This window comes from Chrysochloris asiatica, unplaced genomic scaffold, assembly GCF_000296735.1.
Source record: "Chrysochloris asiatica unplaced genomic scaffold, ChrAsi1.0 scaffold00064, whole genome shotgun sequence".
Taxonomy (NCBI): Eukaryota; Metazoa; Chordata; class Mammalia; order Afrosoricida; family Chrysochloridae; genus Chrysochloris; species Chrysochloris asiatica.
Window position 1 is genome coordinate 5,065,717 of NW_006408582.1, and position 19,228 is coordinate 5,084,944.

General features: G+C 37.2%; 1 protein-coding gene across 1 annotated transcript in view; it reads left to right on the top strand.

Annotated features, from left to right (window-relative positions):
* KIF13B (kinesin family member 13B) overlaps nt 1-19,228 on the top strand; it is a 294,477-nt gene that overhangs the window by 242,691 nt on the left and 32,558 nt on the right. The window contains exons 36-37 of the mRNA XM_006864335.1: nt 8,135-8,246; nt 11,143-11,276. Of these exons, the coding sequence (XP_006864397.1) occupies nt 8,135-8,246; nt 11,143-11,276 (246 nt within the window). The remainder of the gene's footprint in view (nt 1-8,134; nt 8,247-11,142; nt 11,277-19,228) is intronic.

A 19,228-nucleotide genomic window follows, 5' to 3' on the forward strand; every position in this document is an offset into this window, starting at 1 on the left:
TTTTATGTTCTTATTTACCATCTGTATGTTCCTGTTGATGACATGCCATTCATGTCTTTTGTACATTATCTAATTGGTTTGCTTGTTTTTGTAATGTTGAGATTTGAGAGTTCTTTATATATTTTAAACATGAGTCCTTTTTCAGATATATGGTTAAGCAGATATTTTCTTCCATTCTGTATAGTGTTGAGTTCTTATTCTTATAACAAGGTCTTTTTCAGAGAAAGGTTTTTTATTTTGACAAAGTCCAGTCTATTAGTTGTTTTCTCTTCTGGTCTGTGAATTTGTTGTCATGTCTGAGACCTCTTTACCAAACCCTGGATCCCAAAAATTTCCTCTATGATATCTTTTAAAAGGTTCCTCTTTTACATTTAAGTCTTGATCTATCTTGAGTTGATTTTTGTAGAAGGTGTGAGGTTTTGGTTGAGATTTGTTTCTGTTGTTGTTGTGACTGTGTTTATGGATACTCAATTACTCCAGTACTTTCCTCCATTAAATTGCTTTGCATTTTGGTCCTCACCCATCAGTTAAGCTTGCAAGGAGCTGTTTTGGGGTTTTCTGTTCTTTTCCATTAATCTGTGGGTCTGGCATTCTGCTGGCATGACACAGTCATAACTATGGAATCAGAATTAGATTGCAGAATTTATGTGTTATTGTCTTCTCCAACTGTTTGGAAAAGATCCACATTTGGAAGAGATCCATTCCCAAGAGAGGTGAACTCATGGAGTGTGCAAATCATCGAACAATATCATTAATACCACATGCAAGTAAAATTATGCTGAAGATAATTAAAAAATGGTTGCAACAGTACTCCTAAAAATTCAAGCCTGATTCAAAAAAGGACTTGGAACTAGGTAGGGATATCATTGTTGATGTCAGATGGATATTGGCTGAAAGCAGAGAACACTAGAAAGATACATATATGTGATTTAATCACTATTCAAAGACTTTTGACTTTGTAAATCATGATAAACTATTGATAACATTGCGAAGAATGGCTATTCCAGAACACTTAATTATGCTCATGAGGAACCTGTTCATAGACCAAGAGGCACTTGATAGACTAGAACAAGGGGTTATTGAATGGTTTAAAATCAACAAAGCTGCACACCAGGATTGTGTTCTTTCACAATATTTACTCAATATGTATGCTGAGTAAATATTCCAAGAAGCTGAAGTATATGAAGAAGAACATGACTGGATTGGAGGAAGAATTATTAACAACTTGTGATATGCAGATAATACAACCTAGCTTGCCAAAAGCAAAGAGAACTTAAAATACTTACTGATGTAGATCAATGTAGATCAAAGACTATAGCTTTCAGTATGGCGTGCACCTCAATGTAAAGAAAACAAACTTCCTCACAACTGGACCAATAAATACTATCATGATAAATGGGAAAAAAAGATTGGACTTGTCAAAAATTTTGTTTTATATGGATCCACAATGAACACCCATAGAAGCAGCAATCAAGAAGCCAAATGACATGTTGCATTAGGCAAATCTGCTGCACAAGATCAATGTAAAGTATTCAGGAGCAAAGAGGACTAGGTGTACCTAAGATTCATGTCAAATGCATAAGGCAGACCACAGAAGAATCAATGCATTTGAATTATGGTGTCAGAGAAAAATATTATAAGTACCATGGACTGCCAGAAGAAGAAACACGTCTGTGTTGAGAGAAGTACTACCAGAATGCTCTGTAGCAGCCAGGATGGCCAGACTTTGTCTCTCATACTTCTGACAGTGTGATCAGGAGGAGTCAGTCCCTGTAGAAGGGCATCATGCTTGGTGAATTGAAGTGAAAAATAAGAAAATCCCCAATGACATGTATTGACCTAGTGGCAGCAGCAATGAGCTTAAAAGAAACAACACTTGTGAGGAAGGTGCAGGACCAAGCAATGTTTCGTTCTGTATTGCATAGGGTCATTATGAGTCAGTACAGACTTGAAGGCACCTAACAACAACATTGTCTTTCTCTAGGCCCAATCCCATGTAACATGGAACATTCAGGATAGTTAAAATATAGAAACAGGGCGAGATCACAGGGTAGGTTCTAATCTGTTTCACCTTTCCTCTTGATTTTCAGTTAATATTGTGTTGTTGTTGTTGTGAAGTGCCATCGAGTCGGTTCCGACACCTAGTGACCCTGTATAGGGTTTCCGAGGAGCGGCTGGTGAGCTTGAACCGCCGACCTTGCAGTTCAAGCAGCTTTGCAGTCTGGCACATTAATCCACCGTTCTACCCCAGGGCTCCTAATATTAGAGCAAAGATTAATTGGGTGAGAGTAGGAATGTCATTACAAGATGTGACAGGGAGATGAAGACACAGTAGTGGACCCTTTGGTAGGATTAATGATATTGAGTGAGAGGAAGTAGTAAAGGAATGAAAAGAATCCCATTGTTTGGCCTATATAATCGAGCCGTATTTTACATACCAATATTTATTGATGAGGAGCTCTATGGCTCCTTAGGATATACACTAGGCTTCAAACTGTAAGGTAGGTGGTTCGAACCCACCAGCCCCTCTTGGGGAGAAAGATGAGGCTTTCTGCTCCTGTAAAGATTTAAAACCTGAGAAACCCTATCCAGAGTTGCTGTGAGTCAGAGCCAACTCAATGGCTCATAACAACAACAGTATATTTTTTGATGTTTACTACTAAAAATGGAATTGTTTTACTGCACTCCAACAAAATTGAATTGATGGACTAATTAATTACAACCAAAAAAAGAGAATTTGATTACCTACTCCAACTTACTAACACTGCTTTAGGGACTAAATGAATTCATACTGGGTATAAATCTTCAATTAGAAATGTAAAATATTGTCATAATAGCAATGATATATATATAAACACACACATACACATATATGTAAAATAAAAATGTAGAAAATTTTTATGAATATCCTTCCAAGTAGACATAATATTTATCTGCAAAGTTAATTTCTACCTGTTGTTTTTCTTTCTGCCTCAAAATTGTCTGTACATGGAGAGCTTTTTCAATACAAGGGACACTTGTTGTTGTTAGGTACCATCGAGTCAGTATCAACTCATAGTGACGCTGTGCACAACAGAATGAAAAACTGCCTGGTCCTGGGCCAACCTCACAGTTGTTGCCATGCTTGAGCCCATTGATGTTGCCACTTGGCCAATCCATCTCGCTGGGGGTCTTTCTCTTTTCTCTGACCCTCCACTTTACCAAACATGATGTCCTTCTCCAGTGACTGGTCCTTCCTGACAATATGTCCAAAGTATGAAAGATGAAGTTTGGTCATTCTGGTCTCCAAGGAGGACTCTGGCTGCACTTCTTTCTACACAAATCTGTTTGTTCTTTTGGCACTGTCAACATAAAAATAAACATTGTTGTTTTTAAAGCTGTTTTATAGGAAACCATAGTGTTTGATAACAAGTAATGATGTTATGTGTTTGTTTTCCTTTAATTGAAAATGAGTTTTAGATGATGTTAAAATGAGTGTAAAGCTTAAACATATATTCAGTTAACAAAACTGATTTCTGTATTTGGCTACATCATCTTCCTGAAAACTGTAATTATGCGTATTTAGTATGTCACTGCTAATGGTGCCAAACATGAGTCATTTCTTCTTCAGTTGAATTAGAAGTCACCTTTAGACCTGAAATGTCACTGACACTTCTCTTTATTTTACCTCTTTGACACTATCTTGATCAAAAACAGACTCCTTATGGGAAATCCAAGGAATATGAATATATATATACACTACTGTTGTTAAGTGCCATCGAGTCAGTTGCGACTCTATGTAGAGTTCCTGAGGCTTTGATAAATCTTTGCAGCAGCAGAAAACCTCATCTTTCTCCGAGATGTACAGTATATATGAGAGAGAGAGAGCTGTGTAAATATATGTGTGTGTATGTATGCATGTATGTTGTTGTTATGTGCCGTGGAGTCGGTTCTGACTTACAGTGACCCTGTACAGGGTTTCGGAGGCTGTAAATATTTACGGGAGCAGAAAGCCTCATCTTTCTCCCATGGAACCGCTGGTAGTTTCGAACTGCTGACACTGAGGTTAACAGCCCGATTTGTAACCACTACGCTACCAAAGCTCCTTGTATGTATATATACACACACATAAATATTTGTTGCTGTTAAATGCTGCCATGTAGCAACTTGGTTCCAACTCATAGCAACCTGGTAAAGAATTTTCAAGGAGCATCTGGTGACTTTGAACCACTGACCTTGTGGTCCAGTACTTTATCCCACAGCACCACACCAGGAACTCTTGGTATGGCACTGTAGGTTCAGCACTGGACTGCAAACCACAGGGTTGGAACTTCAAACCCACTAGCTGCTCCTTGGAAACCCTACACAGGGTCGCTATGAATCGGAACCAACTCAGCAGCACTTCACAACAACATACATATATGTTGTTATTAAGTGCCGTCAAGTTGATTCTTTCTCATAGTGGCCCCGTGTAAGGTTTCCAAGGAGTGGCTAGTGAGTTTGAACCACTGATGTTTCAGCTAGCAGTCCAGTGCTTATTCTTCAGTGCCACACCAGGACTTTAATATATATATATATGTATATATCAGTAGAAAGATGAGGCTTTCTGCTTCGTGAAGATTTATATATATATATACATATATATATATGGCCGAAGAGAAGTAATAGGAAAACTATAGGTGTGCAATGAAAGCCAAATTATGTTTTTAAGACCGCCCAGAATTTCCTGTCCTGTTGGCATTTTGTCTTTGACTCTATACATGGTAGATTCTGATGTGGCACTGTAACCACAAGGTCGGCAGTGCAAGCCTACCAGCCTTTCTTGTCAGAACTGACTTGAGAGTACACAACAACAGCTACACATGTTGCCTAGTTTTGAATAATTGTAATATCAAATAGGCTTTTATTTCTTAGAATTCTTCCAGTTAGAACATAAGATGCCTAATGAGTCTGAAGGTACATTAGGGATTCAGAAGGAAGCCAGAACCTTCTCTATTTTGTCTCCTCACTATGACTTGAGTCCTAAGTTTCATAGGTATACAGAATGTTAGAAGTAGATAATGGATTTATCTTTGTAGGGTCCAAGTAGTGGCAGTACTGATTATTGTTGTTAAGTGCCATCGAGTCAGTTCTGAGCCATAGTGATCCTATGAACAGCAGAATGGAACACTGCCTGGTCTTGCGCCATCCTCACAGTCCTTGCTATGATTGGGCCCATTGTTGCAGCCACTGTGTCAATCCATTATTTGAGGGTCTTCCTCTTTTTTGCTGGCCCTTTATATTTTACCAAGCATGATAGTCTTCTTCAAGGACATGGCCCAAGTACTCAAGACAACTTGAATACTTGATAATTTGTCCAAAGTACTCAAGGCAAATTCTCCCCAACCTTGCTTCTAAGGAGCATTCTGGCTGTACTTCTAAGATTTGTTCATTCTTCTGGCAGTCCGTTACATATTTACCAACATCATAATTCAAAGGCATCAGGTTACTGTAGTAGAAATTACAAGAATCATCGTCTTTCACTTGTAAAAGTGAGCTCATAAAGAGAGCAAAAAAGTTCAGTGTCTTATGAGAATTCATTTTATGAATTGTCCTAAATTCATCTCACTCTTACATTTTACTGGATACACACAGTTCCTCTTCCCTATTTCAGTAAAGGGAGGATAACTCTAGAACAGCCAAGCATATATAATGTTTTTGAAAAAACAATAATTGCCTGGTGAGGAAGTATGTATAGCCAGACCCTGAAAGCATAGTTTTCAATTTTGGCATGAAAATGGGCATGTAGTACAGGAGAAATAGAGTGTAGTGAATGATTCTAGTTAAGTGTTTCCAAGAGCTCTGTGGGTATCAGCCAGTGAGAAGAGTGGTGTACCCAGTTTGTCATCCAGATTTGTTGTTCCATCTAAAGTACATCCTTTCCGAGCCCAGAGCAATTTGAGAACCTCTGTGTCCCATCTCTGGGCAGTGAGAGCTAGTATGCGGTTCCCCAAGGTTAAAATGCCTGTTAAACTGTCTAGATGAAAGGGAGAGAACTTCTCCATTTGTCATTATCTGACAAGGCTAGCAGTATGGCGTTGGCTGTATCTAAGTACTATATGCATCCTTTGAAAGGTTCTTTTTTGAGATATTTGACTATATGAGACATTAAGAGTTATTGCTCCCATTCTGGTGTGGTAGTATCATTGTGTGGGAGTGCCAACTGGGAAACATTACCCATGAAGCATGCCTTGGGGAAGAGGTGACACATTATTTGTCACTGTGCCATTATACACCAAACAGCCAAGGTGTTGACCCCAAATCAGCTACTTAGCTTTCCTCCAGAAACAGAGTGCCATTGTGTCAGCTGGCAAACAAGGAAGAAAAATCTAGAATGGGAAAATAATTTATGCTTGAATTAAGTTATTTTCAATACAACTTTATGAGCTTGATACTTCACATAAACCAATAGGCTTTTAGTCTTCTCAGAGACTCTATAAAGATTATCACCTGGGTGTAATATCCCAGAGTCACAAAGCTGGAGACTTCTCAGACAGATAATTAAATTTAAGCGCAGAAAACATTAATGAGACACAAAAGTATGTAAATCAATGTGTGATTCATAGTAAAATGAATGCTCCTATAGTGAAGTATTTCAGAGTTCATAGTTTTCCTACTCATACATTCATGTCTACTTTGTTTCCTTGCTTCTTTATGCTAAACGTCATGCACTTTTAAAAAATGCTATCTAGTATAAAGAGAGTTCCTAAGCAAAAGAGGCATTCTCTGAGGTAAACAGGATCCAGATCACTTAGGGCTTATTGATTTTATGATCAGTACTTTAGGTCACTACTAAAAGCAGATAGCTTTCCAATACATATCTAAAACCTAAGAGGCCTTTCCACTTCAATCCATCTTCAAGAGCAATGAAGAACGGACTGATTCCCATACTGCTTTTCAGGCAATTAGGAATGAAAATTCACATTAATGCTATGATCATTCATCTGTGGAATACTAGTTTACACTAATATGAAATACAGTCCTGGTGTGGCGCTGTGGAACCTTAGGGTACGCAGTTCAAGCTCACCAATCACTTCTTGGAAACCCTATACAGGGTTGTTATGGGTCAGAACCGACTCGATGGCACTTAACAACAACAAATTTTCCTCTAGTGAAAAAGAAATCAGAGTGACTATCAGAGAACAAAAAGTGTGAAAGCATTTAAAAGATGTCCATCTCAACACCATTATTTTTTTTACCAACTAGTTGGGGTTTCTTTCTTTACTAGATAGGCCTAACCTTTAAAGTACTCTGACGGTATCGCTAAGATCACAAGCTTTAGAATTGTAATTTAATCCATTAACTGTCATTTTCTTGTTTTATACAATGATTTCTTTTTAATAGGTATTGACAAATAAATTTAAACTACAGTAAAACTTGTTAATTCAGAGGCTTCTGTAGTTGAGAACCTGTGATTCTTTGATTTGGGTTTAACTGGAATTTATCTTTATTATCTATTAAAAATAAGAACAACTTGATTCTTCAGAATTTTTCATTTCATGAACTATATATGGAAATACTTTACAGAGCGCATGGAAACATGCACTTCTGAAATGGAGAGAGAGAGGATATCACAGAACAAGAGAGTTTAACCTGGGTTTCTGCTCAGAAGCCAAATATCTGAATAGAAAGGGCAGAAACAGCCTGAAAAGACTGTAAGGATGAATCAAAAGCAATGTTCTGCTATGTCTATGTTTTGTGGAGAGGCTTCATACAATAAGCACTGGACTTCTAACCACAAGGTCCACAGTTCAAGTCCACCAGCTCTTCCTTGGGAGAAAGATGAGGCTTGCTACTCCCTCGAAGATTTACAGTTTTCTAAACACCATACAGGGTCCCTATGAGTCGGAACTGACTCAGCGGCACTTAAAAACAACATAAGATTCTTAGAATGGAATTTATGAAATTGTACATTGTAAACTACAGGGCACATCCAACTGTAAGGTATTTTATTAGGGAAGTTAATATTGTAATCAAGGAAAATACTGAAGTATTCAAAGTTAACATGTCTTGCAGTTTTTTCTTAAAATAGCTTTTTTTAAAAACAAGATAATAAAACAGGATCTTTTGTTAATTGATTAATTTAAAACAAAATTTCTGGTTTTGTTCTTTATAGGGTCGCTGGGAAAGTCAACAGGATGTATCCCAAACGGTGCTTTCCAGAGGAGTAGCTCCAGGCTCCACATCACTTTCTGGTTGTCCTCAAAATAATCATTCTCCTGATCCAGGTAGGTTATGTTTTCATCTGTCAGTCACTCCTGAGTTTTAGCATATTTCAGAAATTGTTTAAATCAGGATTTCCTGCCAGGCAACCACTATTCTACTCATTAATGCCATCTGAACTTTCCTTTTTTATTGTGTTAATTAGCATGTTGAAAGACATTCATTTAGAATCTTGAACTTATCTTGCATTACTGTAATAAACACTACTTGATATCATTTTAAAATGATGCATGATTCTTTGTTACTTTATTCCATTTGCTAATATTTTGTTGCAACATTTTATGTACATGTTCAATTATGAATATCTATCACAAACACCGTTGTACCTCATGACTGATCTGGATATGTTCTTTTTAACAATGAATGCAGCACCATTCCTCTTCCATTTGTCATTCCCCACATAGTAAACTATGTGGTTGTCAGATTCAAAATTGCCAATACCAGTCTATTTCAGCTCATTAATGCCTAAGATATCGATGTTTAATGTTTATGCATTCCATTTCATTTTTGACAACTTCCAATTTTCCCAGATTCATACTTCGTACATTCCATGTTCCAATTTTAAATGTATGTTTACAGCCGTTTCTCTTCATTTTGAGTTGTGCCCCATCAGCAAATGAAGGTCCTATGGGCTTTTCTCCAACAGGCTTTACTCCATTCATGTCATCACGGTTATCTCTACTTTGAGGAGCCAGCTCTTCCACAGTCGCATTTTGAGTGCCTTTTAACCTGAGGGGCTCATTTTCTGACAGTATATCTGACAGCATTTCTCTGCTATTCATAAGGTTTTCAGTGACTAAATATTTGGAACTAGTATGTCACTGTTTCTTCCTAGTCTGTCTTCTTCTGGAAGCTCATCTGAAACCTGTCCACCATGGGTCACCCTGCTGGTATTTAAAATACCGGTGGCATAGCTTTCAGAATCACAGCAACTCACAAGCCACCACAGTATGACAAACTGACAGACGAGTGGTGGTGCCCTACATTAGAGCCCTCAAATTTTTCCCAGTGTTTTCATTAATGGCCTTTATAATTCTGGGATTCACCTTTAATCCATGCTGAGATCTTTTTGTATATGGCGTGAGGTAAGGTCTTATTTCAGTGTTTCACATATCACTTTCCTTCATTATCTTTTAAATCTATTTTTCCACAACTTTTTGAAGTCCTTGCATAATGATCAGACCTCCTCAGCCTGGGCTCTTTCTGTTCCTTATATCATGTCCTGTGGAAACTGGATTGGATATATTAGAACTAGAAATCTAAGAATTGCTATAGCTCATTTCTTTGACAATGTGGAAACAATGTAGACTTAAGTGACTATATAGCTAATACATTTGCAGTTCTTTCAGGGATGAGGATGGAGTAGGGGTGAGTAGGTGACTGTTTACTTATGTTCAGTAAATCAACTTTTTTGATCTTCTTAAAGTGTTATGGGAATGTACAGTGTTTCATGATTTTGGTGTTGGATTAAGTTTTTCTATTGAGTAATTTATTCCAGACAATGAGAGAAATCCCATTATATTATAGGCATTGTATTCACCTCTTAAGATTAGGTAAGAATATAGTGCACCCTGGTAACCCAAGGTTTACAAGTTCTATCCTTCAAACTGTTCCATAGGTGAAAGATACGCTAGTCTACTTCCATAAGTAGTTCCATTACTGCCTTGGAAACCCGAATCCCTTTGGGCATTTGTACTCTGTCTCAGTGTCCACTATGAATTGAAATAGACTCAGTGCCATTAGATTTTAAGAGCATAGTTGGTTCAGGGCAGCTAACCCTTTCTTGTAAAAACTCAAAAACAGCACCCTCATTCTGAAAGATGAGTAATATCTTTATCTATTAAATTGCTATTGTTAGGTACCATTAAGTTGGTTCTGACTCTTTTTCCCTGGCTCTCTACTTTATCAAGCATGATATCCTTCTCCAGGGACTTGTTCTTTCTGATCACATGTCCAAAGTACATGAGATGAAATGTTACCATCCTCCCTTGTAAGGAGCCACCTGCATTTCTAAGACAGATTGGTTTATTCTTCTGGCTGCCCATGATATTTTTAGCTAACACTGTAATTCGAAGGCATCAATTCTTTGTCTTCCTTGTTTTCACATGCATATGAGGTGATTGAAAATACCATGGTCTTTTCTCTCTTTATCATGTAATTTATTAGTTCAGTTGTAAGGATTTTTGTTTTCTTTACATTGAAATGTAATCCATATTGAAGTCTACAGTGTTTAATCATCAGTAAGTGCTTCAAGTCCTCTTCATTTTAGGTATGCAACATTGAGGCATGTGTATATTGCAGATTGTTAATGCGTCGTCCTCAAATCTTGATGTTATGTTCTTTTTCATGTAGTCTAACTTCTCAGATTATTTGCTAAGCATACAGATTAAATAAATACGGTGAAAAAATACAATCCTGATGCACACCTTTCCTGATTTTAAAACATTCAGTATTCTAATGTTCATAAATGGTCAAAAAAACACCTAGAATTGAATAAGCCATAGCCCCTGACTTCAAAGAATTTAAAATCTAGAAGGAGAACTACGTAAGTGTGATATCAGCTATGTGACTTAAAAATTACAATCCCCTTTTACTCTAGGGCAGAAGTTAGTACTTGTTCCAGTTAGTATCAAGAACTGAGAATGCTTTAGCCCTTGAATACCAGTAGGAACCCTGAATATTAGCACATTTTAGAAGTTTCACAGTTAATACTTTCTGGTTAGAAAAGAAAACATCATTGTGCTTGAAGGGAAATGCAATAATACTGTTATCCAATATTAAAATTTTTTATACCTTTTTATTTGTATTGATAGACTTGCTTACAAATGGTACTTGGAAGACATACAGAAAAGAGAATATTTAAGTAATTTTTTTTTTTTTTTTTTTTTAATATTTTGACAGGATTTAGTAACTTAGCAGTCTCCTTCTTGAATCCAGTAAAATCCTTTGTGCCACAGATGCCAAAGCTGCTTAAGTCTCTTTTTCCTGTCCGAGATGAAAAAAGGGGCAAACAGCTATCTCCTCTTGCACATCAGGTAAAAGAAAAACAATTGAGAAAACAACATTGAATAGTCTTCTCATATATTGCTAGCTAAATGATGCTGTATGTTATGCTGAAGCTAAAGGGAAAGGGATAGCAAAGATGGGGGCATTAGAACTGGGCTTTTAGACATGGTAAAAGCCTGTGAGAGTTTGTCTTCCACTCTCTTCAAAGATAACAGAGCTGTTTAAACTTATTGACATTCTCCATCCTTTTTGCTTTTAAAAAAAGCCAAGTACACTACTAATGTGATTTATGGTAATATCACTTAGAGCAACAATAGTAAAATTTATGAAGTGCACTTAGTGTTGTTTGTGTATTGCCAACTAGAAAATGTAATTCTATTTTTAATACTTGATTTCATTTCTCAAACAACTTTATGTCACCACTATCTTTCCCTTTCAAGCTCTTTTTCTTCTTCTGTGGGTTACCTGTTCTTGAACGTAAGGTCCTAAAAGTGATCACTTGTCATATTTCTCTTTTTTCTCAAAAATTCCTACCCAGCCATAGAATGTTAGAAAAAATGTTGAAGGGTTTTCCAAACAATTGGGAAGTTACTCTTAAGCGGTGATGAACTAGAGTCTTGTTGGAAATGTAATTTTTAGCCCTAAATAGGTGTGAACTCAGCAGAAAATGATAAATGAGGATTTATTTATACTCATTCAAAAACACATACAGTGCAAGTTCAGTTGTTGAAATAGATCTTTTGACATCAGCTTCTCTTACACATTCCTTGAAATATTTGAGTTGCAGAAATGGAGTAAGTAGTTGTCTGTGACTTTAGCTATTAGTTTAAAAGAATTTTGTCAATTTTGAATGCATATTTGGAGAGGACAATTAAGTTTTATACAGTTAGTTTTTGTTTGTTTTTTTTTCAATCCATCATTGATATAAGCCTCTACATAAGCACACACATACACGTTCAATGAAAAAAAAAAACAACAGTGCTAGAATTATATGTAACATTATTTGGCACATAACACGTATTTGAAACTTGAAATGGATCTATGATTATGAGAGCTGTAATAAACTCCACATAAAGACCTTTTCAAGGTCAACAGGGAGCTACGTCATCTCTGTCCTCATCTTACTTAACTTTTCAACAACATAATGCTAGAGCTACATTCATCTCTGAGCCTCAGTGCCACCACATTTGCCTGACTTCCCTTGCTACTCACTGCTCATTGCTTCTCAGCTGTCTTTATTCTGTCAAGCCTGTAGTATCCAGGTGCTCCGCAGCTCAGTCTTGAGCTCTCTCTTTTGGATACCGAATGCTTTGCACAGATAACTCCTTCTGTGCCATGACTTTAACTCTCTATACTTGAAAATGCTCAAATTTTAACTCCAGCCCAGTCCTTGCTCCTGAGCTTACCTCATGCCTCTAATTGCTTATTCACATTTTCCACTTATATAGCTAATAGGCAGTCTCATAATATAGGTTGAAAATACTACTATTGGTTTTTGTTCCCAAGTCTGTTTCCCGCCAACACACACACAAGCATACATACCATCCCCAGCACAGTGTATCACACCGGTGTCGACCCAGTTGCCGTGGGTTCACAGTCTGTCATTACATTCCATTCCAGTTTGTCACCATGTCCATTTTTTCAATACAGCATTATATAAGGTATTATCTTGTCTTGACTGTTGACGTATTCTTCCGTTTGGTCTGTCTGAGTCTGTTTTTGCCTCATTATAGTTTATCATTCAAAAAGTAGCAAAAAAATTTTTTAAAAATCAACAAAATGCACTTACAGCCATTTCTGGCTTAAAACTTTCCAGTGTTGACAACTGAAGCCGAATAATATCTGAATTCTCTACCTTGACTGATTGTTGCTGTTGTTAGGTGACATCGAGTCAGTACCTTTTGTACAGCAGAATGAAACAGTGCCTGATCCTGGGCCAACCTCACTATTGTTACCACGCTTGAGTCCATCGATGCTGCCACCTGGCCAATCCATCTCATTGGGGATCTTCCTTTTCTTCGCTGACCCTCCATCTTACCAAACATGATATCCTTCTCCAGTGACTGGTCCCTCCTGACAATATGTCCAAAGTATGAGAGATGAAGTTTGGCTATCCTGGCCTCCCCTGACCATTTAATCTTTGTTCCTTTTACTCTCTCTCCTCCTTGTTTACTACATTAAACAATACTGGCCTTCATTTTATTTCCTAAACAGATCAAGCTTATCTCAGTCTCAAGAGTTTTTGCATGTGCCTTTCCTTCTTTGTTTTTTGATAAATCTTTGCATGGTTGTTATTGTGTCTGTTCTGACTCATAGCGACCCTGCTTAGGGTTTCTGAGGAGCAGCTGGTAAGTGTGAACCACCGACCTTGCGGTTCAAACCAACCTTGAGATCCAGTGCTTATCCTATGGTATGGTTACTAGGTGTCAACTCAGATGAACTACTTCCTTAGAAAGGCCTAATTTCACTACCCAAATTAAAGCAATATCTTTCATTTTACACATGTGTATCCTATTACCATATTTCTCTTAATATGGAAATGATTTCTGTGTTTAGTAATACTTGAGTGTAGGGGCTTTCTTTGCCTAGAACAATGTAGATACGAAAGCTATATGAACAAATTAGAATACTGTATAGTTTGTATGTAGACCTGGCATGGTGCTGAGAGATGCAATGGAGCACAAGGTTGGTTTGAATCACAGGTCAGTGGTTCAAATTCACCAGTTGCTCCTGGAAAACCCTATACAGGATCGCCGTGAGGCGGAACTGACTCAAAGGCACTTAACAAAGATAAACAACAACAACATAGTTTGTAACCAAGGAGGTCTGGTAGCGTAGTGGTTACAAATCAGGCTGTGAACTGCAAGGTTGGCAGTTTGAAACTACCAGCTGTTCTACAGGAGAAAGATGAGGCTTTCTGCTCTCATAAAGATTTACAGCCTCGGAAGCCCTGTACAGGGTCGCTATGAGTCGGAACTGACTCCACAACACACAGCCATACGTCAACCAAATGGAATAAAGGACTATATTTATAGTTTAGAGATAAGAGAATCACATCTGAGTGCAGATTTGAGGAATCAAGACATAATTGTGAACTTTATTTCTCATATTGACCCAAACGCTATTAAAGAAGTATATCTAAGGGAGAGAAAAGTTTAGCTTATCATTTTTTATTTGGTTTGATAAAAGATTCATTGTTCATCTCATTTTCACTCTTTGCCTAATGCTCTAAAAGCAAATTATATTTTACTTGGGTCATGTTAAATATGCTTGAAGTTGTTACAACCTGTATGGTATTTTGCCATTGAAAATAGAGTTCTTCAGTTCCAAAGGAATTAAAAAAAAAAAAGCTTTATTGGCTGTTGTTGCCATGTGCCATCGAGTTCGTTTTGACTCACAGTAGGTTGACCCTATGTAGTGACCCTATGTAGGGTTTTCAAGGAGTGACTGGTGGGTTTATACCAACAACCTTGTAGTAATAGTCCAGTGCTTATCCTACAGTGCAACACCAGAACTCCTGTAATGCTATTTATTTATTTAAATAGTAAGCTTTACTATAATAAGTCCCGTTCCATTGAAAATCAAATGTAGTGCTGTATCAGGGGTCCTGAAGACCTCCCTAAGGTTCTGTGATTTGCTAGAAGGTAAAAGGCAAATAGGTCAGACTCTAGGAGATACCAGGCACCAACTTCCAGTTGTCCTTTCCCAGTGGATTTTTATGGACAGTGCTTAATTCTCCCAGTAATTGTGTGTGACAAAGATACAAAGTGTTGCCAACCAGGGGCACTCACCCAAGCTTTGGTCCCCATGGATTTTAGGGAGTCAGTTCTGTAGGCATGTTGTTGTTAAGTGCCTTCAAGTTTGTTCCAACTCATAGCCACCCAGTATGGAGTCCTGATGTGGCACTATGGGATAAACACTCAACCGAAAGATCACTTTGAACGGCACAGTTGGTGGTTCAAACTTAGCAGTCATTCCTTATAAAACCCTATACAGCGTTGCAGTGAGTCAGAATTGACTAGACAGCACTTAACAACAATATAGAGTTTCCGAGGAGTAGCTGGTAGGTTTGAACTGCTGACTTATGATTTGCAGTCCAGTGCTTATACCACCATGTCACACCAGGAACCCTCTATAGACATAGAATTTTCATATGACTGACTTCAGTTATTCTGGCTCCAGAGGTCACATCACAGACACGTAGTGGTTCAAAGCTTCCAGCGTAAATCACATTGTTAGCATAAATCATCTGGCATAGCCCAAAGCCTCAAGTATAGAAAGGTAGGAGATACCAGTGATTTAGAGGTTACCTCCCAGACACCAAATAAAGGGCCAGCTCCTTTGGAAATGTGCAGGGTTTGAACATCCCAAAGCTGTTAGATAAATATTAGGTCGTTGTTCTGTCTGGTCAATTAACTTAACAACAACAATCAACAACATATCATAAGCACTTTCAGAATAGAAAGCACGCAGGTTTTAGAATAACATCAAAGATTGTTGTTGTTAAGTGCTGTTGGGTCAGTTCCAACTCACAGCAACCCTGTATAGGGTTTCCAAGGAATGGCTGGTGAGTTTGAACTGCTGACTTTGCATTTCAAACAAACTTGTGTTCCATTGCTTATCCTACACCAAGAGTCCAACATCAACAATAGTTGTTGTTAAGTGCTGTCCAGTCAGTTTCGACTCATAGATATCCTGTATAGAGTTTCCCAAAAGCAGCTGGTGGGTTTGAACTGCCGACCTTGTGGTTCTAAGTCCAGTGATAGTCCTACAGTGCCACACACACAAAGACAGAACTGAAAATCATGAGAATCAGTGAATATGCCTAAAAGGGATTTGGATCAACTCTTTTGTATAGGAAATAATAGATACTGATGTTAATATTGGTTAAGACAATGAATAGATAGTAAAGGTTTACAAAGTGAAATAGTACCCCCCCAAAAAAACAAAGTAAACCCCAAAGTGGTTTAGGTTTGACAGAGATCGTATGTGATAACTAAACAGACTTTTTAATGAGTTGTTAAATGCCGTGGAGTCAGTTCTCACTCATAGCAACCCTGTACAGAGTTTCCAAGGAGCAGCTGGTGAGTTGAGCCGCCAACCTTGCAGTTCAAACCAACCTTGCAGTCCAGTGCATTAACCTGCAGCACCACAGTATACTCTTATTTCCACCCCACTCTGTACTTTCTCTGTCATTATTTTTAAAGCTCTTTCTCTATCACCTTACTATGATGAAAAATATTAAAATTACCTCTTTTTTATGTTTCTGAAACAAAGAGTTGTGAAGAAACTCACAGTAACATACATAAACACCACCCCACCCTTTCCTGGGTCTTTGTGGCATTATTAGACTACAATTAAATTTCTGTACTTGGTTCTGGATATGTTACTAGTAGAAATGCATTGACCAATTGGAATTATTTCACAGAAGAAGATCTAAAATGATTTGTGAGGAAAGATTAAAAGAGTAATTTATAGCTTGACCAAATAATGACAGGAGAGCTGACTTATATATAAGTATTCAAGGACTATAAACACCAAAGAAGGTGAAGAATTGTTTAAGGATGGTTCTGCTACAGCAGAAAGTCATAGAATGATAGAAATGAAATCAAGAAAGAGAATGTTAACAACTGTAAATAAATAAAATTATTTCTTGATAGCAAGGTACTCTTTTAAAAAACAAAAGGGGATTTCTGTCACTTCTGAGAACATAAAAATAATCCAGGTATGAGCAGAAGAGTAGAATAGATAGACTAGGTCCTGTTTCTACTAGTCATTCTCTATATTTTCATTGTCAGATGGAAGACCGACAGAAGGAATAGTTACTATTTAAAAACAACAACTTTTAATCAGTGTCCTTGACATTTTCAAACAAGATTGTTTAATTCCCTCCCTCATGCAAACATAACATAGATGCATATCCTTAGTGAAACACTAATGAAAAAATTAATGTTTATTAATTTGTACTTTGGAATCAGCAGGTTCTCAGATCAAGATGCTTTTATTTTCTTGTCATTATACTGCAGTATCTTATACTTAATACATTTGTAAGATATAAGTGAACAGTTTATTCTGAAGACTTTAGAGCAAAGATTCTTATTTTTTACTAAAGCCTTTGTTTGAACATAATCCTAAAGGCTTGTGTCTTTAGTTCTATAGTGATTTGTTTTTGTTTGTAATCAATTTCTGTCAGAGTTCCAGAAATGCAAAGATACAGCACTGAAGGAGGTAGCAGCTGACAAAATTACTGTCTTTGACCTTCTGATGCAAGTTTAGTAACTAATCTGGAAAATAATGAACTGCAATTAATGAAATCTGTACTCATATTCAAGTGTGTGTCTCAGACAGCACATAAAATAATTGAAAGAACTTCCTGCTCTCTAATTAGTTAGATTGAATTAATTTGGCATAATAGCTTTTTTTCATGTATCTAGAAGTTTGTCTTCAGATAGAGCTATTTATGTACTTCAAACTTAGAAACGTCAAGCGGCCTCTTTGATTAATCTGGAGACCTAAACAGCTAATGGTCAGATTTGATTTATACCACCAAAAGCACAGTCACATTTCCAGCCTACCTTTGTTTTCAGTTTTGCTCCTTTTCCATATCCTGTGTTTGAGTTAAGACTACCTTATCAACCATATAGATATCTTTCTTCCATTTTAATATAAAGTGTGTTAGGTGAATAAAGCCTCGGATAGGGAGGTCAGTTCCCTGCACATCTCTGGAACTGATTGAAAAGATGCTTGCATAGTTAGTTCATCTTCCATTACATTGATTCTTCTACACATAAAATGGGGGAAAACAAATATAACTACTACTTACTTCTTCCCTTAAACACAGGATGTTATTTAAGTTAGTCATATGTTGAGTCCCTCGATGAAGGAAATGAGATAAATAGCTTATCCTTGCATTTTGAATGAGGTTTCATCATCTATTTAGATACAATTAAAAAGGATCTATACCTATATTCTAGTTTTCAATTTTCCTTAATTTTTCATGTTACTTTAAATTGAATGTATACGAGAATTTTTTCACTTTACTTTATACCACACAGAGTAAATATGTGTGCATGTGATGTGATGCACTCTCTTCTTCTTAAAGAAAAGGAAGTTTGCGCTAAACAACAACAACTTATCATTGTTAGAAGGCTTTCATATTTATTTTAGTTTCCCAGAATTATACATTTTGCTGCCTAGCTTTGACCTAGAAAGGTAGAGATTCTGTATTGATTTACTTAGGAAAGCTAAGTTGACAAAGTTTCTTCAGAATCAAGTTTAATAGCTGATCTGAAAAACAGTGATTTATTATTGAAATTCACTGCAGCAAATAGTTTCTAAGGCAGTGTTGAGGTCGATTAAAGAGATTTCGTTCTGCCAGTCATTTTTTAGGGATTGCCATTGTATGCTTTTTTATGTTTCTCTAAACCTGGAACTGCAGACTTCTGTGTAAAGGTTTGTAACAACAAACCTTTGCTCTTGAGTTGGCTCTGTCTCATAGTGACCCCTGTGAACAGCAAAATGAAATATGTCCCGAAAAAGTCCAGATAGTGACTTTCTGGACACAAAGTCTTTGTTGGGAATACAGAGCTCTGTTGCTAGACTGTGAAAGTGGCCATAGACAATACGTAAATGACTGGGCATGGTTGTTTTCCAGTATTTCTTGTTTATGTTGTTGTTAAGTGCCGTTGAGTCAATTCCAACCCATAGCAACCCTGTATAGGGTTTCCAAGGAGCAGCTGGTAAGCTTGGACTGCCGACTGTGCATTTCAAACGGCTTTGCATTCTGGCACATTAACCCGTAGCGCCACACCAGGACTCCTTATTTATGGACTCTGAAATTTGATTTTTTTTTTTTTTTAATGTTTTATTGTGAATTATATGATAGTTTGCATGAGGGAACTTTTATTTTACATTCATTCCATCGTATATCATCTCATTGCCATGGTTCCAGTCCCCTCCATGCATCATCAACCAACCAAAG